The sequence below is a fragment of the Scatophagus argus genome, chromosome 24 (genome assembly GCF_020382885.2).
Source record: "Scatophagus argus isolate fScaArg1 chromosome 24, fScaArg1.pri, whole genome shotgun sequence".
NCBI classification, from domain to species: Eukaryota; Metazoa; Chordata; class Actinopteri; family Scatophagidae; genus Scatophagus; species Scatophagus argus.
In genome coordinates this window covers 10,959,798-10,986,712 of record NC_058516.1, presented here as the reverse complement: position 1 = coordinate 10,986,712, position 26,915 = coordinate 10,959,798, and the positions used below count along the sequence as shown (strand labels likewise).

The 26,915-nt window shown below is 39.9% G+C and overlaps 1 protein-coding gene and 1 long non-coding RNA gene across 7 annotated transcripts; one reads left to right on the top strand and one right to left on the bottom strand.

Annotated features, from left to right (window-relative positions):
• The first annotated feature begins 165 nt into the window (after positions 1-165).
• On the top strand, positions 166-16,283 carry LOC124055507. 2 transcript variants are annotated; one of them, XR_006842677.1, is made up of 4 exons: positions 169-1,030; positions 13,679-13,727; positions 13,852-14,622; positions 15,578-16,283. It is a non-coding gene; the product is annotated as an uncharacterized LOC124055507 (long non-coding RNA). The 2 variants fall into 2 exon arrangements; XR_006842676.1 differs by lacking the exon at positions 15,578-16,283 and having other exon boundaries at positions 166-1,030; positions 13,852-14,773.
• On the bottom strand, positions 6,447-26,295 carry LOC124055462 (voltage-dependent L-type calcium channel subunit beta-4-like). Of its 5 annotated transcripts, none has more exons than XM_046382351.1 (15): positions 26,002-26,295; positions 24,413-24,496; positions 21,743-21,814; positions 18,496-18,666; positions 18,219-18,341; positions 17,937-18,064; positions 16,057-16,133; positions 15,552-15,571; positions 13,871-13,951; positions 12,938-12,996; positions 12,526-12,635; positions 11,421-11,572; positions 10,814-10,909; positions 10,459-10,644; positions 6,447-9,906 (listed from the first exon to the last, which is right to left on the bottom strand). In XM_046382351.1, exons 1-15 carry the CDS (start codon positions 26,062-26,064, stop codon positions 9,643-9,645), a joined length of 1,686 nt encoding a protein of 561 aa, XP_046238307.1. In that variant the 5' UTR covers positions 26,065-26,295; the 3' UTR covers positions 6,447-9,642. The 5 variants fall into 5 exon arrangements, with proteins under 5 accessions (XP_046238307.1, XP_046238308.1, XP_046238311.1 ...); XM_046382352.1 differs by having other exon boundaries at positions 6,447-9,903; XM_046382355.1 differs by lacking the exon at positions 16,057-16,133 and having other exon boundaries at positions 15,552-15,570.
• Positions 26,296-26,915: the final 620 nt, after the last annotated feature.

Here is a 26,915-nt window from a genome sequence, read left to right as displayed (position 1 = left end):
TTTATGATTTAACTCTGCTCATTTCATCGAGGCTGGATCTCCACTGAAGAGCCAACGGCGCCCTCTGCTGGTTGTAAAGAGGGGTGAAAAACGATTACAGCACTTGGTATTCAGAATCTGAATCAGCTTTATTGGCCAAGTTTGAGTGTTCAAACAAGGAATTTGACTCCGGTTAGACTTTGCTCTCGAGTACAAAAACAAGCACCTAGCAGTAAGAACACAAAGGTACTATATACAATAAGATAAAGATAAAAAAATAGTACCCAGGCGGTCCAAGCACTAACCAGGCCCGATCCTGCTTATCTCCGCTTTTCTTATCAAAACGTCATTTTACATTGGTTATATATTTATGTAACCAGGTTAAAAATAAATACCATCCTTGTAACCGAACTGATGTTCAGTTGATGTATTGCTGTGACTAAAATTAATAGCGAATCACAAATGTGGTTAAAAAGCTTGTCCACGAAAGAGTTGAAAGAATATATTGCAATTAATAAGTTTAAACGGTACTGATATGAAGTGATAAATATTGTGTTTTATTGTGAAATGTTCATGATTGTAAGAGGAAGGAAGTGGCATTTGAGAATAGGAGCATCACTGGTCATTCATTGGCTGAGGTGTGCGGGGTGTGAGAGTGTGGGAAATTTCGCTGTCTTGGCTTTAGAGTCGCTGCTCGACTTTCTACGTTAGGACGCTCAGTTTACATCATTTTCTGGTGCAACTGGAGATATTTCTGCTCGAAACTTGTGATACAGTTGTTCAAGTGTGTGTACCAATTTCTGACGCTCATACACACACACCAGCTTATGCTCAAGGCTTCAGTTCATTGTTCCCGGCGTGGAAATTGAAGAGTCGTCAGTTGCATTAGACTACGAGGGACAAACCACACACACCGGCTCTTCACCGGAGCTTGAGAGAGGGATATCCGTCGAGACCGTGCCGTCTTTGGACACCTGCTTGCTGGATTGACCTTCACCGAAGATCGAAAGACTGGTGAAGCCACAGCCTGGACTCAGAGTTCGTAATCAAGGTAGGATGCTTTTATTTTGTTGCTCTTTGAGTGCAAATGACCAACTAGTTTTGAGTCTCTCCGCTCCCAAACGTCGCATCAGGCCTGCAACAAATGTTTTTTGTGTGTGTGTGTTGAAATTGCACAGTGTAGAAGGTCATTTGCTTAACTCTTATGTATAGCCCTGGGAGTGGTTAAGTTTAACTCTAGAAAAACGCAAGGAAGTATTCTTTAGTTGTAACATTAAATTAAGATAAAAGAACTCAGGGGCTTTACCTGATTACAGTAGGAGGACTACATTTAGAGTGTACATCAAATTAGGATTTTAAAAGAAGCTGACAGTAATCTTCAACTATAAAACAAATCCCCAGAACGAAACTGTAGGACAACTAGAAACAGAATAACACTGAGGTGATTTAAAAACAGTGAATGACTTTGAATGGAAAATGGAATCAGAATCAGAATCAGAATCAGAATTCCTTTATTTATCCCTGGAGGGAAATTCTTGTTTTTACAGACATTGCACATGCAGTATTCCCGACCAAGAAAGGAGAAAAGTGCAGAGTATAAAAAATAGGATAAACTTAATAAAGATAGGATAAACAAAACTAAAATCTCAAAGTACAGGTATTTACAAAAAACTGTATTCAAATTTTTAAGAAAATTTAAAATACAGGTATGTACATGTGTAAAAAGCCAATATGTACATTGTATATATACAATGAGTGTGTCCGTCACAGTGCTGAGTTTAACAGTTTGATGGCGATAGGCAGGAATGATTTCCTGTGTCGCTCTGTGGTGCATCGTGGCAGTATGAGTCTGTTGCTGAACGAGCTCCTATAGCCGATCAGCACATTGTGGAGAGGGTGAGAGGGGAAGTCCAGTATAGTTCTTATTTTGGACAACATCCTCCTCTCAGACACCACTGTCAGAGAGTCCAGTTCCTCTCCCACAACATGGCTGGCCTTCTTGATGATTCTATTGAGTCTGTTAGTGTCCCTCACCCTCAGGCAGCTGCCCCAGCAGGCAACGGCATATGTGATGGCACTGGACACCACCGACTCGTAGAACTCATTGTATGTGTTGATGACTTGTCTAACTTGACTTGTATGGGCTATTTTTCCTGCTTTTATTGAAGAGAAACCTCCTGTTTCTGTACATACCAGTTTGTGTGTAAATGTGTTCCAAAAATCTTTATCCAAGGAGTCAATTTAAGGATTCAAGAATTCTTTATTGCCAACTTCACAATATGTGGAGGACATACAGAAAAGTCGAAATGCTGTTTCTCAACTCTCTAACAAGTAGCAGATAGCAAGTAGTGAAAAACATTTTTTTGAAAGGAAAAGGTATGCATAAAACCTAACAGCACAATAATTTAGACAACAGTAAATATAGACATTAGACAATAGTACAAATAAACAAACAGCAGCATGGGATGTGGTGGTGGTAGCAGCATGTGTCACAGTGCAGTTGTGAACATTCGAGTGTGCAAACATGGCGGAGTTTATGTGCAAGGAGTTTGCATGAGAAGTTGTGGCTGGATTTGTAGTGCAGGGGCAGGGGGCCACGGAAGGGATGGTAGGTTGTGTGTGTGTGTGTGTGTGTGTGGAGCTGCAGGGGGCAGAGGGAGTAGGAAGTGTATTGAGTTCAGCATCCTTACAACCTGATACATGAAGCCGTTTCCCAGTCTTTTGGTGCGGGCCTGGAGGCTCCAGTACCTTCTGCCTGGCGTGTGTTGAATATGTCCAAGATGGAGGGCAGAGGGACACCTATGATCCTGCTGGCTATGTTCACTATGCGTTGCAGAGCTTTCCGGCATGAGGCGGTGCAGCCTCCGTGCAACACAGTGATGCAGCCAAAGGACTAGTTATTGTGTGATTTTACAATATTCTCTTCTCAAGCGGATTGGACAAGTAGCATAAAATCTAATTAATGTGAAATAGTGAAACGAAGGACAAGTGGTTGAGAAAACTGGAACTTTGTGACATTCCACTGCTGTGATGGGAGGTCTTTATGATTCAACGTTGCTCATTTCATCAAAGCTGGATCTCCACTGAAGAGCCAACAGCGCCCTCTGCTGGTGGTTAAAAGGAATGGGAAAAAAGCTTACAGCACCTGGTATTCCCAGGCGGTCTCCCATCCAAAAACTAGGCCCGACCCTGTTTATATAAATAGCCCCTGAAACAAAGTCTACAGCTGTGTAGTTGCAAATCCCAAACCACATTGGATTCACAAAATTACGTAACCACCCACAAGATAATTCATGAGTCATTAAAAATACCCAATTTCTCATTTTTTTACAGGATAAAGAAAAAGTGATTTCTAAATAAAGTTATTCAAACATATTTTTAACATATTTAGTATGTAATATGGAACAAATCCATATATGCACACAGGGCAAAAATTTGGTGTAAGCATCTTATTTTTCATTTGCCTTGTCTTTTAGTAGCCACTGTATACCACAGTGTATTTCCTCCAGAAGCAAACAAAAACGTGGCTGTTGACGTTGCGGTACGTGAACTACTCTCACGCACTGCTAGGACAGGCTTTGACTTTGTGGGTTCCACCTGTCTACTGTCTCCATCATAGGTGCTACTGCTGTGTCATCACAGAGTCAGATGTTGGGCTCAGGCAGCAGAAACAGACAGTGGTGATGATCATCATGTCTGTGGCGTGTCTGTCAGGCCTGCTCACCCTGGTGGAGATTCCCTGTCACTTCAGCAGTCACCAGGGGCTAGTGTAGGTCAGCTAATTTGGCCGATGGGTGAGCGTTTAAAACATTCAGCTTCTGACACTGCCAGTTGTACTAGTATGACAGCGGTAGGTATTGTTGTTATTGCAACGTCGACTGGCACACTACGTGGTATTTCACGCCTCACATGAGCATAGCTACATGCCTATAGGCAGCAGTAAGACAGTATTGCATATACGGCTTCTGCTCTGGGCAGCCATCTTGGATCGCGAACTCTGTGTCCTCCAAGGGAGACTCATTTCATGAGCTGGAAACTTCAAGCGGCGTTCGATTTGTCACTTCCGGCTTCAGTAGTAAAACAAAATAACTCGGAAAATGACTTATAGGTACAAACTGAATGCAGCATCAGTGTTAACACTAACCTTAACCCAAAGAATGAGCAAATATGGAATTAGGGTGGTAGAAGTACCATCTTTTCAACACTAGGTGTCAGGCTTTATGCAGGTCCAGGTTTAAAGTATGAATATGAAAATACACTGATTTTATTATAGTACCCCAACATTAAATTTCTTTGCATTTCTTTGTTAAAATGATTTGAAACTCAAGAGAGGTCACAAACTGAGACCCAAACCATCGACAAACTATGCCACACTGGAGCAAAACGAGAGTAAATCTTTCCATGACGTTCCGACCTTTGATAAGATCTTTATTAAAACAACAAAAAGACACAGTAACTTTAGAACGACTCTTTTATTCCAAAAAAGAAACGTTTTAAGTCACTTGTAGCTTTGCTTTTAACACAATCACCTCCAATTTCATGTATTTTTCTTTAATTCCTTTTTATAAATTAGAATGGTACATTACGCATGCAATACCGCATTAACCGCTTAGGTTTTTCATCTTCCACAGAAAAAAAAAAGGGTTAAACACAAAAACCCCTTAAAAGTCCAGATGAAGCTGCTTGGAAAAGGGTGGTTGGAGAAGCCACAGCATGAAGCGATGTACACAGTTTGCGGTTGCATAGTACAGTACATGAAGTTCCTCATTTTAAAACAGCATGCCGTTTTGTATTGCACATTACTGAAACTTTGTATACTGGACCTTGCTGCTGTTCCATGTGTCCCACATGGGTTGCCGTCTCAGCACATGTATACAGCAAACAGCGTCTCTCAAAGACATTATGTACATTTATTTATTATAAAAATAATTGCCAGCAAATATTCATCTATTATTTTTCTACTGGAATAAATATTAGTTCTTTTGCTTCATTTTTTTTTCTTTTGTTTAACATTTTACCAAAGAAAGTCCTCCCTAGATGTTCTAAATTTTGTGGTCACCTTAAGGTTTAATCTGTAAAAAAAAAAAAAAAAAAAAAACCCAAAATTGGTAAGGAGTTGTATTCTGAGACAGACATTTGGCCATGGGTAAAGGTCAGACAAAAGTAACTGAAAACCAGGAGGGACGGTTTCCTTGTATGTGCGTGTGGCATTAGTTTGTTTTGATCCAATTTCGTTACTCAGATGGGCAAACCTCTTATCATTTTAGGGCGTTTCACAAAGAAAGGGATGGTGGGTCGCTGGTCTAGAAATCCCCTCTGATTGTCTCAAGCAGCCCAGCTCAACATTGGTTGGTTTGATACTGAATGGAAAATGGCTCCCTGTTCAATCAACCAATGAGATTTGCTCTATGGGGCAGAATGAGACAGATAAGCGTGCCTGTAAACAGTTGCATTATGCATTTTAACACTTTTTTTTCCCATTTGCAGTCAGTTTCAGTCCATTAACAAACATTGTACAACAAAGAAATCAATTATTAAATGCGGGCAAAGAAATCAACTGACTTTTGAGATAAGATGTGCCCTTATACTAGATTCACATTGTCTGAACAGTTTATTTATTTATTTGCTTATTCTTTTGTGCTATACAAGTTTGTCAAAATTTCTCCCTTTAATCCAGATCTATACAAAGTGATCTATTAACAGAAAATACCTTACACCTTATTTTGTATTTAAATCAATAAATTAAGAGCTGCTTTGCATCATTTGAAAACGTGTGCTCAGTATTGTCAGGTCAGGCTTTACGCTGTTTTCAGGGTATAAAAGGGAGGCATGTGGTGTTTGACCAGCCCTCCTTTGAAAGTTTCTTAAATTAGGCCTTGCAAATTAGGTCCCTTCAAGACATTTTGAAACTGTGTCAGGCAGTAAAAATCTTTGGGACAGTGGACGAGTCGTTTCTAATACAGGACAGAATTTATGTCCACTTTCTGACATATGCCCTTTACATCATGAAGTAAGGGTGCTCAGGTCAGGGTAGTCGTCTAAGAGTTCTTGTTTTTTGTCACAACCCTGCAATTAAAGCCTCCTTTGTTGCTAAACCATAACCATAATCATTCCCTAACTTTCATCAAGTGTTTGAGTTTGACATTTTTGGAAATGAGCTTATTTGCTTTCTTGCTAAGAGTTAAATGAAAAAATTGCCATCACTGTACTGTCTAGCTTTGAAACATCAAGCTAAAGCCAGGAGCTGGTTAGGATATTTTAGCATAAAAACTGGAAGGGGGGAAAAAGTTAGCCTGGCTCTGTCAGAATGAAAATATTTTGGCCTATGAACTTTCTGAAGTCTCTGCTGGTTATTTGACCACCTCATGTAACCACAAGACTTAGGGAAGTTATTGAGCCCTACTTGTAGTTTTTAGACTTAAGACTTTGTACAGATTAAATTGGACAGCAAATTTTTTTTTTTTTGAAGAATCGTCCAGTGTCAGCTTGCTAGTGATAGGGTCGATTCAAAGAGCAGCTTGACCACGGTTAATAATCCCGCTGTCATCTATTGGTTGCAGAGTGCTTTGACCACTACACCACAATTGGTTGCGGTCAAACGTGCAACAAGCCACACCTGGCCAGAACAAACCATGATATTGGGTCAAAAGCACAACAGATATGAACCTTGTGAACATTAGTGGTCAGTTCAATTTATTTATATAACGCCAAATCACAAAGGAAGTTGTCTCATGACACTTTCCAATTGAAGCACTGACCCACGACTCAACGTGGGTCAGTGCATCAATGTTTCCTCCATAGTGTAGGGTTTTTGATGAATACGTTCATGATTCAAATCTTAAATATTTAGATAGCACTGTGTATAGATCTAATGATAAAAAAACATAATTCACTATATTTAAGGGAAAGGATCCTGTGTTAAAAGAGATTTATTTTCTGAGCATTTTGTTAAGAGGTCCATTCACTGTAAGGAAGATAATCTGATGCTGCAGCAGTCAGTGCTGTACACCTAGAAGGTCTAAATGAAGTAACATCAACATCTGTCTAAACTTGCCAAGAAAAATTTTTCTCACAAAAAAAGAGTCTGTTATACTGTACATATCTGCTGTCAAGCGTTTTACTGTGATTTCCCTGGCGGCGTGTTCTCGTTGTGTCACAAAATATGAAATATTAAGTTATAATGATCAATCAAAGGAATCAATTGAAGGAATTAATATATTGTGAAAAACTGAACTTTAACTAAAAAAAAAGTGTAAATAAATACAATTTTAAGAAGATAATTTGGTTATGTTAGACATGTATAGAGTTACTTCTCATTTTGTGCATATTATGCATAGTTTTCAGATACTTTCTTCAGTAAATCTAATTTATTTGACCATTAACTTTGAAAAATGTATTGTTCAATTAATTTCATTCTTTAGTTGGTTCATTTGTGTTAGGTTTGGTCCTCTACATTAGTAAAAAAATTCCATCATTTTTTATTTTATTTTTTTTGTGGTTTATAACAGAGACACACTGCCAGAGAACACATGAATGAGATGATATACTTTACTTAGATTTAGTCATTCCAGAAAAAGCTTCCTTTCAGAACTATGGAAGCCATGAGCAGCCAAAAAGTCCCATTATTTTATTATCTCAAGATGACAAACTACTCAGATAACATGTTATTTTGCATTTTGTAAATTTTCAATTTAATTTGCTCTTTTTAATGCTAATGCAAAAAAAAAAAAAAAAAAATTAAAGCCTGTTTTCAGGCTTACAATTGGCTGTAGAAAACTGTTATCTGGATCTGAGCTAGTTAATCATAATAATATAATAAGATAATTTGGCATCTTAAAAAGTAAGATATGTACAGTATACTATGATAATGACAAAAAGCCTTAAAACATTATTAGCAACTACAGCAGCTGTATCCAGCCGTATGGGTAAGGTAAATCATCACAGCTGAACCTTTTAGTGAGGTTTTGTCACTATTATGTCAGCTGTTTCAGTGCACTCTCAAACTCAGTTCTAAATTATTGGAAGCTGTTATAGTGGCTCCACTTTCATGCAATCCACTGAAACTCTTTGAAACTTTCAAAATGACATAAAACAAATACTTTAAGCTTTCTCTTAGCTGTTCAGTGTATTGAGCTACAAACCTCAGGGATCCAGAGAAATCATTCATCTGTAATTTGGGCCATGTTTTTTTTTTTCTCTTCTCTTTTTTTGTCTTTTTCTTTTGGAGAAAGGCGCCCCTACACTTCTACAAACATCAACTTGATTACAGTAGGGTTCTATTTTACGTTTAGAGGGAACATGCTCTGCAGTCAGGACAACATGCCAGCTACACAGAGAATGAACATGATGCAACCGATTCTGCCCTGTCACATTTGTAATGTTTTAATCCCCTAAAAACCACAGGAAGGAAATTCAGTGACCGTGAACCAATCGCAAGATTTAACCGACATCTGTACTTTTGTTTCAACACTATATAACTTTGATTTCAATGCTAATAAATGCGAAACAACCTGTAGTTTCATCAGCAGATGCTCTGTTAGGTCTAGCGAACTGGAAAAACCATTTCCAATCCCGTCCTTCAGTCAAAAATATCAGACAGAACATCCCAAACTGCTCGAAAGGTCCTCAGCATTGTGTTTAATGCTGGGCCGCATCTCAACAAACAGCATCTCAAGAAGTATTTTGCTATTTCACTGTACTATCAGATAGACTGCCAAAGCTGTTACCTTCTCTAACTCTCTAAGTGCTAGCTGTTAAGAACAGAAGCAGTATTGCCTTCTCTTACAGTGTAACTGAGATCTGATCCCAGCACCATCAGAATCTGCTCTGCTCGTGACGGTGAGGGTCTTCACCCAAATTAAATCCTAAAACTATGCTACAGAAAAGCTGGCCTTGCTCAAAAGTGACTTTCAATTAGCAAAATAGTTTGGGAATGTGAAGCACCAGTTTTCAAAACTAGCAGCCAGATATCATCTGCACACCCACGTAAACCAACCACCTACCGCTGATCCTCACAATCAGGTGATTTAGAAAATTGGACCCCCATATCTACACCTCATCACTGGAGAATCCAGAATGCTAGGTACAAAATATCAATGAAGTGGATGCGGAGGTTGATCATCTAACAGCATGCAATAAGCTAAATGGGGAGAGGATTTATACATGGCCCAAGGTAGGGGTCAGCAGCCTTCAAGAGTCTGTGTGCAGTGGACTTCCCTCTGACCTGGTGTGATGTCCCAGGCACTTAGAAGCCCACACACCATCACCATCTGACTACTTTTCATAGTTAGCTGGTTGACACAGGCAACAAGCACAGTCTGCGCTGCACAATCGCTGAGCATTGTGTTAGTACAATCCCAAACGGTCCCAGAAACATAAATTTAACAAATTCATTTTACAGCATTAGATAATGTTGGCATCCTGAACCTCTTGACTACTCGTGCTGTTGATTGACGGGGCTCGCCCTGGCAGCTTGATTTAAAAACAAAAACACCTGAACACCATTTTGTTGGACTTTTAAAGAGGAAAAATAGCCACGTAAACAAATTAATGTGAATGAAGACAAAAAAAAAAGGTACAATTTGGGACCGTCTTGGCTCTGTTGCAGCGTTCATTTTGGGTGGAATCTGGGCCATCTGGGCCCTGGTGATGATAGAAGTGGGCTCAGAGTCGGTGCCGGGAGTCATGGCTGTAGCTGCCCGGTGAACTGCGATTGCGATGTGGCTTGTATGCATCCTGATAGGGGTCCTGGTAGTCCTGGTAGGGGTCCTGCTGCTCTCGGCTATGCTGTGAGCCAGAAGACATGCGGTTGCGTCCCTTGTGCGCCCGCTCATTGTGGTAATTTTCGTCTGATGTCATCAGGTTGCGTCGTTCGTTTGGAGTAGAGTGGTCTCCTGTGTGGTTGCTCTGTCGCATTCTTTGGCTCTGCTAATCACATGAACATATCAAGGACACGCATATATATATATATATATATATATATATATATATATATACTTATTCACTTTCTGACAATAAGATTGAAGAATGTATTTTAACTCTGCATAAAGCCTGGAAATAGGCGGAAAGAAACTTCTTGCAAAGCGACAAAGCACATTTTCCAAAATACGGAAACCAATCCTCTGAGGGTAAAACCTGATTTATGTCAGTGGCTGTGTCACTCATGATCAAGAAGGCAAAAAGTGCCCTTGAAAAAGAAGTTGATTTTTCCTCTAGGTCAGTTCTCACTGGTGCTCTAAAGTCACTGATGTCCAGCTGACCTCCAAAACAGGCTGCTTTGGGCAGTCTGCACTTAGCTCAGACTTTCAAAATTCTAGCAGCCATTTTGATTTTCAGGAAGTTTCACCTGAAGGACTGAATGACCTGAGGGATGTGTAAAAATGATCACAGGTTCCTATCTTATCTTTATTATTCCCTCAATAACTACCTGTACTGACTTGATTGTTCCCATAAAGGATACTGGGACTAGTGGACAAGTACCTGCAGTCCAGAGATGGTGGTCGGGTAAGGGGTAAGGGTGGTAGGGCCCAGGTTGCGTCCCAGCAGGGGGTTTAGGGGTGTGGCCATCGAGGTATGGGTTGCTTTCCAGTAGGCCTCGAGGTATTCGGCGAGATGCTCACAGGCGTCCTCCAGCTGGTTCTCGTCCAGGATGATGTCAAACATTTCCTGTTAGCAGCAGATGGTCAGACGGAGGAAAGTAGGTATGAAGCCCATGATGAAATGAGATAAAATACAAGATGCTGGAATATTTTCCCATCTTACACTGAATTGATAAACATATTTGTGAACCAGTAACCAAAAAGCCAGTAACCAGTATGTAAGGGTGGCAACTTACTGGAGGACACTGGGCCAATTTGTCAGCTGCCACCAGCTGCACATTCAGATGTTTGCTCTGGGACTTCCCTCTGGACTTGACTAGCCTCTGCAGAACCTGGAGGACAGGAGGGGGGGAGAAAGTACACGATGCTCCGATTACGCTGAACCAGAAGCATCCAGCTTTGGGTGGACTCGTTTCGGGTCTCATCATACAAAGAGTGCAAAAATGAAGGGATTCTAGTTCATGATGAGCAATGGGAAACATTTTTGTGACACATAGAACAACTGAGGATGTTGCTGTGTGCTAGTCACAGGTTTGTATGTATGTATATATATATATATATACATATATATATATATATATATATACATACATATACATATAAAGCAAGTAAGATTAGCTTGACTTAATCCACCTCATTTATGCCTGTTTTAACACATTTTGACATGATGAGATGGATCAGTTGCATCAGAAGGACACATAAAGACTAAGTCAAACCGCTTCCATATTTGCCATAAAAATCAATTTGAGGTAAACCTGCTACTGAGCTTGCCACAGAGAGTTAAACTTGTCTTATTGCTTTGTGTTTTTCCATGTTTGGCTAAATCTTCCCAAAGTTCGGTACCTTTGGCGAGGAGACTTTAACATGAACAATGATGGGGGCCAGGGAGGTCTTGAGGAGCTGGGCTGGGTGGTTGATGGTGTCAGCGTCCAGCACCACCAGCTGCAGGGACCGGGCCAACTCAAAGATCCTCTCAATCTCACTTTGCACCTCAGCTGATGAGACATGATATAATTCAAATACACGTTACAAATTTACAAATTTCTCTGTAAACAACAATGAAGCTGAAAAAAACTAGAAACTTCTTATTCCATTTAAATTTTGCTTTTTTTTCTCCCCCATTTTCATTTCTATGTTAAACACACAGCATGTATTTTCTTCCACTAGGGCTCTCTCAGTCAAAACAATGAAAACAATAGACTTTGACGTGATGTAGTGAAGTAGTGTGGAATCATGGGACTTGTTGTCTTCATTGTTAAACTACTATCATGGCTGGTGATCTGATTTGGCTCACTGATGAGATAATGTTTTAAAGTTTTATTCTTAATATGTATCCAAATGAAACACACCGCTACCTTGAATAAAATGACAGTTTGAAGTTTGAACCTTGCTGGAAATATTTAGGATAATGTAAGAACATCACTCTGGTCTAGCTGCTTTAGCTGTTAGGTTAAAAAACATCTTTAAATCTTTTAATCAATTTCTTTTTAATAGTGATCATTTCTCAAATGAGAGGTCACTTGTAGGGACAAACCTACAGAGAATTATCAACTAATTCTATAAAGAATTTTAACATGCTTTAGCTCGTTTATGCCCCAAATTTTATGAAGCAGCAGACAGTTAGCAAGCAGCTAGTGACCACAGTGGAAAACTTTCCTCTCAGGAGTTGGTGGAGACTAAAAGGGTTAAAACAGGAGTGAAACTGTTAATGATAAAAATGATAACATGTTAGTGTTGCACCAATTCACCAAAAGGGGGGGGGGGGGGGGGGGGGGGGGGGAGCAAACAAATCAGTTGCTGAAGTTTTAGTTTTGGTAAGAACACTTTGTGCATTTACAAAGGCCTACCTAAACTATTTTTAATTTATTTTCTAGAAGTTGGTTGTATTAACTCCAGAAAACTTCTACACGTGTTACAGTAACAAAAACAAAACAAAACACGTTCTTACCTAAGCTGGAGCGAGTATTGGATCTTTCAATGATGGCCCTCTTACTGGGGTTGTTGAGAACCGACCTCTTAGCTAACGATATATCTGCTGTGACTCGTGTGATAGATATCCTGTAAAACGGTGGGTAGGAATCATTTTTAAACAAGAAAACAGATCCATCTGCTATTCAAAACAAGCATATCTGAGGCTGCAAAACTAATCTTGCTCAAACATGGCAGCATGCGTGAGCTTAGGTGACAGATTGTGTATATGCGGCACAGAACTTCCCAAAATCTCCACAGGCTGTCACTTTTCACTGAGAAAAAGGCGATGTTGAGATGTTGTCGTTCTGCTGGCGTTTATTCAAACTCCATTGGTGTTCAGTATGTGATGTTTGGAAAAAGCACAAATATGACTGTCACGTTAGTCTTACCTGCCATCAAATCGGTGCTTGAGGAAGTCAAACAGAGCTTTCTGCATCATGTCTGTTACCTGCATAGAAAAAAAAACAGAAGGAGGATAAGGTGCAGCTTATGTTGTTTTTAGGATGCAGTCTTTTGGGTGTTTGTGTGATAGTACAGTGATAGCCTGATAAGCCCCATATGCATGCCGGGATGGCCTTATGAATAAGCCCCCAGTCCATCAGGCAAATCCAAGAGGACAAGACAGATGGCATTTCACGATTTGCATGATGCCTTATCTGAGTGAACAGGATGGTGACCATCGGCACAAATGGTTACCATGCGACCAGTAGAATAAATCAATTGCACGTACTTCTTTGCGGAACTGAAATACTTTACTTTTGTATATGTACTCAAATGTATTTTTAGAGGTGTCTTTGCACAGTCCACATCTTCATTGTCTCCTGCTTAAAAATGCCAAATCTATTAGGACTATTAGGATTAATAGCTCTTGTATTATCTTCATAGTCTGTCTATATCATAACTATTATAGTACTGTATGCATTCTACTATGTGACTACAGTGATGAGAGGACACTCTTCACAGAAATGCCAAAATCTGCCAATTACACAACATATTTTCATCTGACCTCTCAGTCTCCTCGTTAGTCTGGCTGCAGTCTGGATGTTATGTGGGCGATGACACATTCACAATTAACTGTGCCAACAGCGAGCTATTATTATTACTGTTAATTTCTTTTTTTTTTCTTTTAGGGGTGTACAAGACTCATCTCTAATCTGTGAACTTGTCCTTGTTGCGATGGTAAACATCATAGTTTTCTTGAGTGTCATTCAGTGACGCTGCAGCAGCAGTTCTATTTCTGGCGCAAATTCAGTGACAAAAGTAAAAAGGACATTTTTTTTTCTTTTTGATTTTCTTCTTCCAGCCATCAGGTGGCAGCTCACCTCATAACCCTTGAGCGATGGACCCACCAGCACGACGGGCCTCATGGAGGGAACCACGTCATACGGGGGGATGTGCTCCGTCTGTTAACACAAACATTATTTAATCAGCGGCACCAGGCTCATCACAAGCAAGACAATTACAGCAGACAGCTGTAATGGAAGTGCTGAGTCAGCTGACCTTGGATTACAATCAGATGTGTCAAATGGTTTATTGTCATATTGAAGCATGTAGCAAATGATAACACAACATAACTTGTCAAAATGTAATACAAAGTGTGATGTATTTCCTGCAAAATGTGGGACTATTAACTATTTATTGTTAATTTTACCAAACAGTGTAGCACATTCACATATTTTCAGTTCAATCGGTCTTCAATCAAGGAATCAATACATGTTTATGTTAATCTATACATGTCAAAAATGTTTCATTTTGACCCATTAATAATTTCTCTATCATTTACTACATGGATGGATGGGTATGATGGCTACACTGATGTTGTAAAATAGTCACAAAACTCCAGTCTAATTAACACAATACCATAGCAAAATATCACAACAGCAGTAACACCGTGATACTGTACCATGCCAAAGTAGTAATACTAGATATACTTAAAGATGTAGACCTGACAAGCAAAACAAAAGCTCACTAGTTGATGTAATACATTATCTATCTCTTTGTTATTCATAGACAAACATGGTTACATGTCAGCTCCAGAACACACTGGACACGCAAAAGGATTTGATATTAAAAGGTAAGAGTGAAATGTAATTAAAATCACTACTTGATTGTATTATCAGTTGGGAAATGCTAAAATAATAATGCTGAGTACTGCTTTAATGTGACTTGAATGTCGTCATCATCTAAATGAGGAACTTTCTGAGGAAATTTCTTTTTTTTTTTTTTTTTTTGGAGACTTGAATTTTCTATCTGAATGTGTGACTTAACATCACATAAATTAGGTGTAAAATATGTTTCAAAGTAAATAACTTCCATTCCATAAATTTGACTGGTATTTCAGGTTCAACATTTGTTCCATTTCATAATTACATACATGGTTGTTTTCTTAGTCTGAAGGTATCTTCATTGTCATGGCGTTTTCTGAGGAAGTTCATTCTTAAATTAAATAAATAAATTCTTAAATATAAAGACTCTGTTGCTTTCTTCTAGTATCACCCTATTTTTCACAAGTGTCCTTAGACTTTTGTTGTGCATTTAAAGGGAATACTTGGACATTTTTTGGCTTTGTCCAAAAAACAACAAAAAAGCTCCTACCAAAGCTCACTAATTAACAAGCTGTAGCTCGTTTGTAGCATAGACAGAGCTATACTTTCCCCCACCCCACCCCCACCCCGTTTCTAGTCTTTATGCTAAGCTAAGGGAAAAAGCTGCTGCTTGTAACTTCATACATCACTTCCACTTCACAGACAGTCTTTATCCTCTATACTTGGCCTATACTTACACCAAAAGTAAAAAAAAAATAATGTTGGCACTACAGCACTTTGACATCACAGAAATGGTGATGATTTGGCACTTCATACTTCAGTTGGGCTGAAGTATTTTGTGCCCTCGCATGTGATATGAGGTTGTAACTTCCTGTCAGTGCTACTAGTTGCTGTCATTTTACGATGGCAACAGTCTAGTGGATGGTAAAATGAGTGGGTTTTACCGACACCAACTTACCACTTTCTGCTTCTGCTTTCCTGTAGGAGGGGAGAGAAGACAGTGACAGTGTCGTCAGTAACTGCTGCCAAGGGAGGCATCACAATAATATGTCAGAGACATTCAAACATGCTTCACATAACACACTTTCCACCATAATTCTTAGCAAATGAAACCTATCAAGGATAACCGGTATAATAAACATAAAAAGTATTTCTATTTGTCCTAAGGTTATATTCACAAAGTCACATGAGTGCAGTTCAGGGGGGGGTTCATAGTCTTGTCGTTGGGTTCACACTGTGGTAAGCCCCAGTCTCAGAGCGCCTGCAGTCCTCAACTGGAGGAAGAGGAGGATCATGGGATAATGTACCAACAACTCTACGCAGTGAACTTATGCTCTATGCAGAGACATGGGAAGGCTTTAGAGTCTTATTCTCTCTATGTTGTTGCAGTTCAGGAAGCTTGGCTCTAAGCTGGCAGCTGGCTATTAACGGCCCTCTCCCCCACCCCCGGCCGATGCCCTCACCTGCCGAGGATATGAGAGGTCGGATAGAGGCAGATACCTCATCCTCTACACTGGAAGAGGAGTTCCCTCCAGACTTACTGGAAAAGACAAGAGGGGGATAAAGAAAGACAGAAACACATGTTGGTATTAATGTGGAAAATGTACTGTAAAAAGTAATGTAAAATTGACGGATTATTTACTGCAGGGGAAAAGTGCAAGACATGGAAGAAAAATATGTAGTACTTTTATGTTGCAGGGCTTATTAGAGGACAAAGAGGTTAAAAAACAAAAAACAAACAAAAACACAGTGCTTTTAACTCAGACTGTCTATATATTTGAGCTATTAAATTCAAGATGTCAGCACCCAATAGGCATAAAAGTGAAGATTTACAGTCACGGCACACACATGAAAAACCTTCAGTTTGTAATTATTAAGTCATTCCTTTCTTTGCCTTTTGCAATTTCATGCGTAGATAAAAATAGGAGCCATCCATATTGCTATCCACAATCACCATCTAAATCACATTTTTAAGCTACAGGTCAACAATATCTAAAAACCAGATTACATTACCCATGTTTCACTTAATGACTGTTGAGGACCGCTAAAGACTGCTGGAGTATCCTGCACAGTCGAGCAGCACGGAGTGAAAAGGCCGAATGTAAGGCTGAATTCCAAACAGTCTGAAAACTTACAGCTGATCAGTTACAGTTACAGAAGACCACAATCTAGAAGTTCTAGAAATTCTGCACCCCTGGTTCTTGGAGTTTAAAAATGTCTCCTCGTCTATGAGCCACCGAGCCAGTAAGTGAAGCGTCGAAGCACTCCAGTCTAGTAAGATTATATTCAACGCTGAGGCTTGAGGAAGTGCATGCGAGTTACTGTACAAACCCTGGCTGACACAACCATCAAGACACATCACGCACATCAGGAAAGTAGCAGGTTGATAGGACCGCTAATTAGAGCTACTGAAACCGTTTCCCTGATACACTCGGCATCAGTAGATGCGATGGAGTAAATAGTCATGCGCAGACCGGAGTCCAAGTAGAATTTAAAGTCTAAGAACTTGCTGGACACAATCTCAGCTACTGCATCTGTGTCTGGGACAACATAACAAAGCCTCTACATAAAAAATATGTGAAAACGTAAAGCTTGACAAGTGAATACAATCTGGCCGCAGTGCAGAATCCTGTATTCTGTCAGTGGGTCTTCATTTCTTTAACTCAACACAACACAAAATCAGGACAAGGATTTGGAGTTGAGACCAAAAACTTCCCCGCTGCAGCTAATGATCACTTTCCTTTCAATTAATCAGATCATTATTGTTTCAATTAATCATTCGACCTCGTCTGAAAATTGAAATGTCAGGGAAAAACTAGGTTAATCACACAATTAAACCGGTTGTCAAAGTCTTTGTCAATTTATTTCCCGTCCATCGATTAACTGTTAAAACTCGAATTCAAAGTCAAGTTTTGGAAATTTGATTCATTTACCGTTCCCTCCATGTGTGTCCAAAGGGCTTTTTCAAAAAGTATAAATTCTGGAAAGTCCACTTCAGGTAGTCAAATCTTTAGAAAACAATACTGAGGACATGACCTCAGCATGCCCGCTGGTAGCTACAGTCTTCGATTACTGAAAAGCGAGCGAAGTAAAAATGTTGGCCGGAGAAATCCATTTCCTTTCGCCGATTTAAACTTTTACCTAACAGTTGCTCTCCGCAAAATTTCTCACGTAACTTAAATAGTCTCCAGTTGTTAACATAACTCATTCCCAATTGTTTTGAAGAACACTGTGCAGCGATTACCTCTAATACTGTAATACTGCAGACGTGTTTTGTGTTCACGGTAACTGTTGTGTGATCTTACAGCAGTTTGTGAGACGAGTGTGTTTCTCTCTTACTTACCCTTGGACTCGTCCTCTCTTTTGCTCCTGCTGGAGCCGGATGTTCTCTAGCTTCAGAGGGCTGGGGATGAAGCCGATCTCACAGCCCTCTTTCACTAACCGGCCGATCCACCAGTCATTGTTGAACTTCTGAGGGCGATAACATTGAGGAGGAACAAAGACGCAAGGAGAGGGGAAAAATCTTGTCATCAGTGAGTTCATGTTTTTCAGACTTTTGTATCAAAAAAAACAAACATTACAGTACATATAATGGGTGTTGAGTTTATTTAAAGACCATATGTACCTCTTTTATATGGAGAAAATCCTTGGCGTCAAAGGAGATGGCTGTGGCTGGTACAGGAACATCCTCATCCAGTGCGCCACAATAGCTGACGTTGGTCCTTACAGCGAACGCCACAGGTTTAGTCTGGAGGATGGAAACACAAACTCATTCATGTGGACCTTTTCAAGTCATCCAGTTCTCGTTCATTTTCCAGACATTAATGACTGCAGAAACATTAACTGCCTCATGGCAAATCGCTGCGGATGAATTTGGCTAAGTAATGTCACGGGTGGGCTACCTTGGCTCTCTCCAGTTGAATGGCAGCCTGCTGCTCCCTCTCCTGGCGGCTCTGCCCCGGTCCTTGGCTCTGGCTTGGGCTCTGGCTCTGGACCTGGGCCTGCACCTCCCGCTCCTCCTCCAGAGAGACATCTGAGTCTGATGGTCTGCTAGTATATGAATCAGCTGAGCCCTACAAACAGAAATCACACAGCAGGTTAATGAAACTGTATAGCTGGGAGAATTTGGTTGCCACCAAAATCTGAAACGTGAAAACATCTTGAGAAAGAGATCGGACTCACATACTGCAGATACTACCTGCTAAAGGCAGTTAAAAATACTCCAGATTTTCCTGTTAGTCAGAGTTTCTGTAAAAATGTTACCCTGCCCGGCCAGTAGAGTAGGCAAAGCTGCATTTAGAGCAACAGGAAACGGTCAAAGTTCTTTAAATATGTGATGAAGGTGCATAACGCATATGAATTCTCTGCTCCTAATAGGGCTGATTCACTGCTGAAAACCCATCGAGTTGAGCGGCCATGAATCATGAGAAAAACTAATCTCTAGGCCCTTTCACACCAATATCAAGGACTTAAATCAGAAATACAATTATTATATATATATACAAATAAAAAAAAATGCACCAACAAGCTCTGATGATCACACAAACGTGACATGTCATCTTACAAAAGGCTGATTTGATGCAGTTTCATCGCAGCGACAGCCAAAGAACAATGACGTCCAATTAAGACTGGGTCAAATCTTGGGGTTTACATCAACTTGAAGCGAGAGTGCCAGGTTCAGAGTGGAGGCTTATTGAAAAGAATGATGTAAAAAAATTAATAAATAAAAAAAAAAAGAAAAAAAAAAAAAGAAGAAGAGCAGATTGCCAGGAGCATCTCAGACAAAGTGGAATTTCCATTCCGGTGCTGTCAGCAGTTTGTACGACCACACACGGCCAATCTCACACTCCCAGACAATTCTGGATAGTGACGGATTTGATCCCTGCTCCCAGAAAAGGACGAGTGGATTTCTGCTTTTTTTTTTTTTTGGACCAGGAGTTTAAAAATTCCCCTGTCCTCCTTGTCTCATACAATCATTCCATAGGATCATCAAATGTGACAGTGGCACACACAGTGCAGTCTATCCACACCCTGCTCACTCACAGTGTGTGTGTGTGTGGCTGCATAAATGTCCTAGTCAGTCAAAATATGGAGGACCAATTTTCCATAAAAATAAAAATAAAAATTGTAATATTTATTTTTTTTAATTATGAGAAACCAAGACAAAATTCTAAGATAGTAAAGAAACAGTATAAGATACCACGTCAAATATTTACTTACATTTACTTAACTCACAATCTGACCTTAAGCCTCAAAATCTAAAATACATATTTTTCCTTATACATGTATAACAGAACTAGATGGCATTTTACTTGTGGTGCTCAAAGCGCCAAAATAAATAAATAAAAAGAAAATAAATTAAATGATTTCTTCTTTTTTTTTAATTTGAAAAACTTTCCAGATATTGCAACACGGTTACTTAACATAATCCACAGACATCGTTAGGAGCAGTTTCACATAGGAACTATTTTCTTTCTGTATCACTGCGCAGATGCCATTTGTGTTCTCAAATGGGACCCAAACTGTAAAATATTCTATTATTCAGTTACATATCTCTGTTTTTGAGACTTGCTAGACTTGCAGTAGTTCATCCTGCCACACTGAGAATTCCACTATAAAGCAACATTGTTTTTTTGTTTTTTTTCTGACTGGACCAAGTGCCTCCTTCTGCTGTGTTAATCTAAATAGTCAGCCACTAATGATGATTCAATTAAGGAAGACCATTAGTCTCAAGGAGATCAATCAAGCTAGTCATCACAGCTAAGCACTTTTTCTTTTTTACAAGCCAGCAGTAGCAGGGCCTGACTTCAGCACACTCCTATCGCCAAGTGGCACTGGGGGGGGGGGGCTAAAATGGTTTCTTAACGATTTCAAAAAATGAATAGGTCGGTCGCATACATCACTACAACAGGAAAAATGTCAAAAGTTTTCACTGGACTGTTCATGATTTCTTCAGCTGTTTTCATTAAAGGGCATTTCACCAATTTTACACATCAAGATCAGTCTGCATGTCATGAGAAGTGCCCCCCCCCCATTTCCATGATGTCATAGTGATGTCATCAAGATTATCGAAGCCTAGGCAAAATGTGGGCATTTAACAGGAAGAGATTGTGCCAAAAGAAAATATTGAGTTGAATTATGGGAATTGTAGGACCCACTGGTTTTAGCATTTAACCATAACGGGGACCAAAAGTGAGGACAACTGCTATGCTGCTTTGACTCGTTTTTTTTTAGTCCATCTCTCACAGGTCCACCAACTTTATGCAAATTAAATTGTTGGCACCATTAAATTGCTGGAGAACTACTTTTGCAATCACAGATTTGTGATATAACACACACACGCAAACCCACACAAAAGAAGTAATAGTTAAGATATCCCCCCCCCCCAAAGACCATTTTGCCTCCATTTCCAACAGTCCTTTGACGTCGCACTGTAGCATCTGAGCCGTTATTCGATGGAGTAGCTTCAGCATGTGACTCATCAACATCAGAATCCACTTAATGACATCACGATGCATGTTTCTCAGAGCCTATAGAAGACGCAGTCTCGGGCTCAGATAAGACACGCTCGGCTGCATATTTTATGTAAAAGTGATAAATGTGACACATTAGAATTTATCATTTGAGTGTGGCCTTAAGGGAGAAATGGGTAATTAACATCTTTCCGTCTTCCTATTTGAGTCACGGCTCGGTCCATCTCTTAGAGGTACAGAGTGTGATGAACACTAAATGGCTCCTCCTGGCTCTGGTGGTTTCCTGACGTCCATTCTTACAGGTTTAAAGGCAGATATCGGCCACATACACAGCACATAGAGAGCTACCCATCACACGCACACACAGCTATAGACAATTATAGACAAATATATACAGAACTGTGTGAATGTCACACGTCAGAAGCCATCTGCCTAATACGCACCCCCTGACCCCCCCCCCACCCCCGCTTTTTTTCACACCCACCCACCCAACCCCCTTCCAGCCAAGCACAGCCCACGATCACGCTACACTGTACCGCTGGCTAACCCATCAAAGGCCTCCTGTGTGTGTGTGTGTGTGTGTGTGTGTGCGTGCGTGCACAGCTAAGCTTCTTCCAATAAACGTATAGCAAGAGAGCGCAAAAGCAGCATCACGCGTATGCATCCAAACACTCACCGCCTCCGAGTCTTCAAATCCATGCAGGTACAAATTGTCATACATGGAGGTTTGATATTCCAGCGAGCGCCTCTAGAAGAATGAGGGGGGGAAATAAAATGAGAGTGGAGGCGGAGGAGAAAGGAGGAGGCACCACACAGAGAGGAAAAAAAAAAAGGATGGATGGGGGGGATGACGACAATCCTTTCTCTCCACAGCAGAGGAGAATAATTTCCCTTAAAAATCTCCCTCCCTCCTGTTGGATCACGCCTGGTCCTCCGGAGGCCCCGTCACTTGATGGATGCAGCTTCTCCCTGATCCCACAGTGCTGCTGGCTGCCTCACATTATAGGAATGGAGAGGTTCTCCCTGGAGGTAGCCCAATCCTGGTGTTTCATTTCATCAGGCTTCCATGCACGCACGCACACATACAACACACACACACACACACACCCCGACACAGACACACACATGTACATATACAAAACGAGCAGCAGCGGCAGCAGCAGTAGCAGAGCAGTGGATCCTTCCTCAATATCTAAGCCTGATGACACAGTCAGTGTGCAAGGAGCTGATTGGCTGGCTGGCCGTCCACTCAGCTTGGATGAGCGTTCTCCTTGATTTTTTTTTTTTTTTTTGTGCGGGGAGGTAGGGGGGATCGGGGGAGGGGGAGTGAAAGAGGGGAACAGCATCCTCCATTTCCCTGTTACCTCTCATTCTCATGTGCTTATTTATTTTCCACAGGGAGCAGAAAATACATTCAGTGTGGTTCTGATAATTAAATTCTGATAATGGAGACAAATTAGCATCTTATTTCCACTTGATAATGAAATCATGAGTGATACAGCTATGCTGCTAAAATAAAAATTCAATAAAGCTTTATGTTTTATGGATATTTAATGTATCCAAATAGGACACTCTGGACCAGGTTCATAGCCAAAATTGTAGAAATACAATCCAGACTCCAAGAAGTACAGAATATACCCATGTTTTATGGACTGGATTTTTTTCCTGATTTAATTTGTTCAGTTAACTGTTTAGTTATATTTGCTGTAAATTTAACCTCTCATCATGAAGGTTAAACGCTGTTTCAAAGCCATTTCCATACAGCAAGGGCTAAAATTCTGCTGGAGAAATAGTGAATCTTATATAGTGCTGGGTATCATACCTCATTTCAATTTTTTTTCACTTTATGTACACAAAACCTCTTTATCTAACACTGACTATATTTTCTTAAATGAAATAAAGGTGCAAGAATGTGAGAATTCCCAAAAATCAATCAGTCAGTGAACAGTGTTGTTTTTGTTTGCTAAAAAAGTAGTTAGATTTAAGCATATCAAGCCTAAATACAGGGGGATAAGCCTGTAAAATAACCACCAAGCTGATGTTAAGTTTAAGCTTTTTTTCTAATCAGACCAATAGTAAGTATAAAATAGAACAAAGTATTTTTCACATTTGAGAAGGAATCAACAAATTTTTGCACGGTAAGCGACTTAAATAATTCACAGATAATCAAACTTGTTGCATAACGTTTTTGTGACAATCCCAGATTTCAGCTTCTTACATCCAAATATAAGAAAAAATTAAATCTTATTCTAATTTGTCACAGCATAAAACCTGAAGTTTAATATTTTTTGCTCATCAAATGCAGGGGAAAAAATGTTGTTCATGGGGACATACTGATTAATAAATAACTTAGGCTTATGGCATGACTGTGTAAATCAGTGGTTCCCAAACTTTTTCTGCAGGCAAAAGTAGGACCCTGCCACCCAGACTGGTGCAATTAGAGGTGAAAAACTGGACTATGATAAACCGTCCCTGCCCTTGTGTAAAATCAGAATTAAATTACATTAAGCTTCTTTTCATGTAAAAAGTGTCAGTTTTGTTTGAATGGTTACCTAAACTGTAGTTTTTTTACACTGAAACAGAGATAAAATAGCAATGAATGTGCATACAATTTTATCTCTAATGCTTCCAATGCGTGAGGCTCATTTTCAGGGACAATTTGTGCTTAGAGTAATCTTTCAAACCATTTAAACTTGCTTCTTGGTGTCTTCTTTGTTTCCTCTTTTACTTGTTTTACTCTACCTCATACTGACAGCAAATTACTGCCCTCTGCAGACGATGCTGCATCACATCAGCCCACATCATGCAAGCGGCATCTCTAGAGCTAAGAGTACGTTGGTCTAGTAGTTGTCACCTTTGGGTGCTTCAGGTCACTCAAATTACAGTTAGGAGGAAACACTCTACCAGCATTACTGTGGGAGACTGTTGAATAAAAGTCATTTACCAAATGTCATGGATTTTTCTTAGGAATTTAAGAGGATTGTTATCATTTGTGCAAAAAGCCATACAAGGCAATATACAATATTAGATATGCAGTATGTAAGAATCTTGAGAGGAAGCTATGAAGGCATACGCGTCCCTTCCTTAACTGGAGTAAACAGTCAGAAATGCGCATGACAATCCATATTACAACCAAAGATGCTCACTGATTTCTAGGCAAGTGGCTTTAGCTACTTTTGTTGGACAGTCTATTGTCCCAGAAATAACTGGACTGTTTTAGACCATTTTATGCCACTTACACAGTGATGAACTTTTAATTCAGACATTTGAATATCAAATGTTTATTATTGTGACAGGCCTAATGATTTCTGTTCTGGAAAGCACGCCTTCGTTTGCATTTCGGTACCTGTCTGAGGATGAAACTGGTGGAGGTGGTGCTGCCATCAGACCTCTTGAGTCGACTCCTCCTGGAGTAAGTCCCTCGATTCACCTGTGTGTGGGGAGGGGGGTGAAAAAGCAAGCTCACAAGCAGCAAGAAAACCTTTTATTGTTTAAATGTCTCTTTGAAGTTTTCTTCAGGAGCATCTGTTATACTATCTGTGTGTTTGCTATTATGCAAGTGCAATAAAGCCACATCAAGCTAAAACTCAGAGCAAGGGGAAATTCATGTTCATCCACTTTAGACACGTATTATAGGTATTAATGCCACATGTAACACGACTTAATGTGAATTCTACTGTATGCTTTTGCATTACATCTTTGCCTTGCTTACTCACTTTTCTCCCAAGCTCCCGACTTTCTCTTTCTTACTTTTTCTCTCTCTACAAACACTCCAAATATACCAGCAGAGTTAATCTCCAAGGAGCTAAATTAATTATCTGCCAGTGATTTGCCCCATTTATGTTCAATTCTCCAGAGTTAATGACAATGTCACCGTTAAAAAGTCAGAGCCTACTTCCCTGAATTTATAAAAAGGGGGTCATTAATCTGGGTCACCATCTCTCTTCTGTCTCTCTGACTTGTCTCCCAATTCAAACCAACAGCCAAAAGCCAAGAAGAGTTAGCTAAGTCTATGAATAACCTGCTATTAATATCAGGCTGGAGCCTCCAATGATCGATTAAGGTGAAGAAAAATTCAGTTTTCAGTTGCCAGGGGCTAATAAATGCCCTTCCTTTTATATACAGAACCTCTTCAGAAAATCTACTAATTCTAACACTCCTTACCATGGTAGTAATTCTAAGGCGTATTTCTAAGAGATTGTGACTATTTAACCAACTGCAACAGTTAATTTCAGGTTGATTTACTACAGGAACTGAAATGCCTCATATACACATTTACCGGCAAATTAAAAGTGTTTCAGCTGAATGAAATGATGATTAAAGATCATTTTTAAAAAGTGTTTATAGGACAACACGTTGTTATAATTCCACAAATGTGTTGTTTTTTTGTTCGTTTGTTTTTTGTTTTTTTAATTGTGGACATTTTCTTGAGTGGGAAGTAGACAGGACTGATTCAGTCTGTTATTCTTCGACAGAGTCATTAATCATAATAACCTTCATTATTCCAAATATTTAAAAATAAAAAATAAAATCAACAAATTAACACTGAAAAGTGACACGGGTTAAGTGTTCCACAGATAAGCTAGGCATTTAGCAACAGAAGTTATGGCTACTTGTCGCTGTATTCGTGTTAAAAGGTCTACGAACCAATTCCGACAAGTCAGGACACGTTATAACTGTGAGTTATGGTGTCTTAAAAACTTTTTAGTGAAAGATTTTAACATTTAAAATTGTACCAGCTTTTACCCAAGACTTTCTGTTGACATAAAATGTCAACAAGCCCCTGCTAGCCTACCTGTGCCAAATACACGGGTAGCCTGTTTCAGTTCAAGCTTTTGAAGTATTCTCCTGAATATATCTGTTTCCGATTAGCAAAGAAATTGTCATAATGTTAAAATAAGAAATAAACTAGAAGCTTGGCTCGAAATGACCTACCTGAAAGATGGGCGCTTGGATGCCCTCGCCAATCTTGTTCCGTATGTAGATGTGTCTGGACATTTCGGCCAGTACATCGGTCCAGAGGGCTGGCTGCTCCGGTCCAGCCCAGCGGAGGGGTGGCGGGTTCCGGGCTGCGTGCTCCAGCTTCACGCCACACAGCAGAACATGAGAGCTCGCGAGCCGCTGCTTGCTAAACTGTCCGCCTCGAGACAGGTGTTCCGCTTGTTCCTGCTGCGCGCGCCGGGAGGTTCCTCATGCACACTGCTGCCGCTCGCGCTACTCAAAACCAGATGCGTCTGAATGATGGACGCGACTATTTTAGAAACCCGGTGGGGGGGGAGGGGACCTTAATATAGTCCAAGGAGTAAAATAGCTGCGTGGGGAGGCACAAGGTAACTTTTGTGGACATGGGAAAGACTTTAGGCTTAAACCAGTAACATACACAAATTATTGATACTATAATTTATTGTAAGAAAGAAAGGAAGGTAGGTTACCAACGTATGTCCAGAAGGATTTGGTTTGCTCTTGTTTTGTTAATGGTTAAGTCCGTGTTTCTCAGCCTTGTTGGATTGTGAACCCTTGAAATCAGGCAATGTAGATTTTTCATCGTCAAAGCCTGCATGTTGTTATAGATTAATGTGAACCAGAACGTTACGTGACTATCTGCATTAATTATTTTTACAGTTTTGAAGGGAAAACATTGGACTTTCAGGTTGGGAAGTACTCAGTGAAAACAACAAAAATCAACCAACTCCTTGTGCATGCAAATCTTAATCATCCACTATTACTCATTATGTGTGTGTATTTTAACTTAATATTACAGACATCAATTGGGGCATGCGTATTTTGAGCTCTTACCACAAGTCTTGGTGCAGAACCAAGAGCCTACTCTTTAATTAGTTTATGCAGTC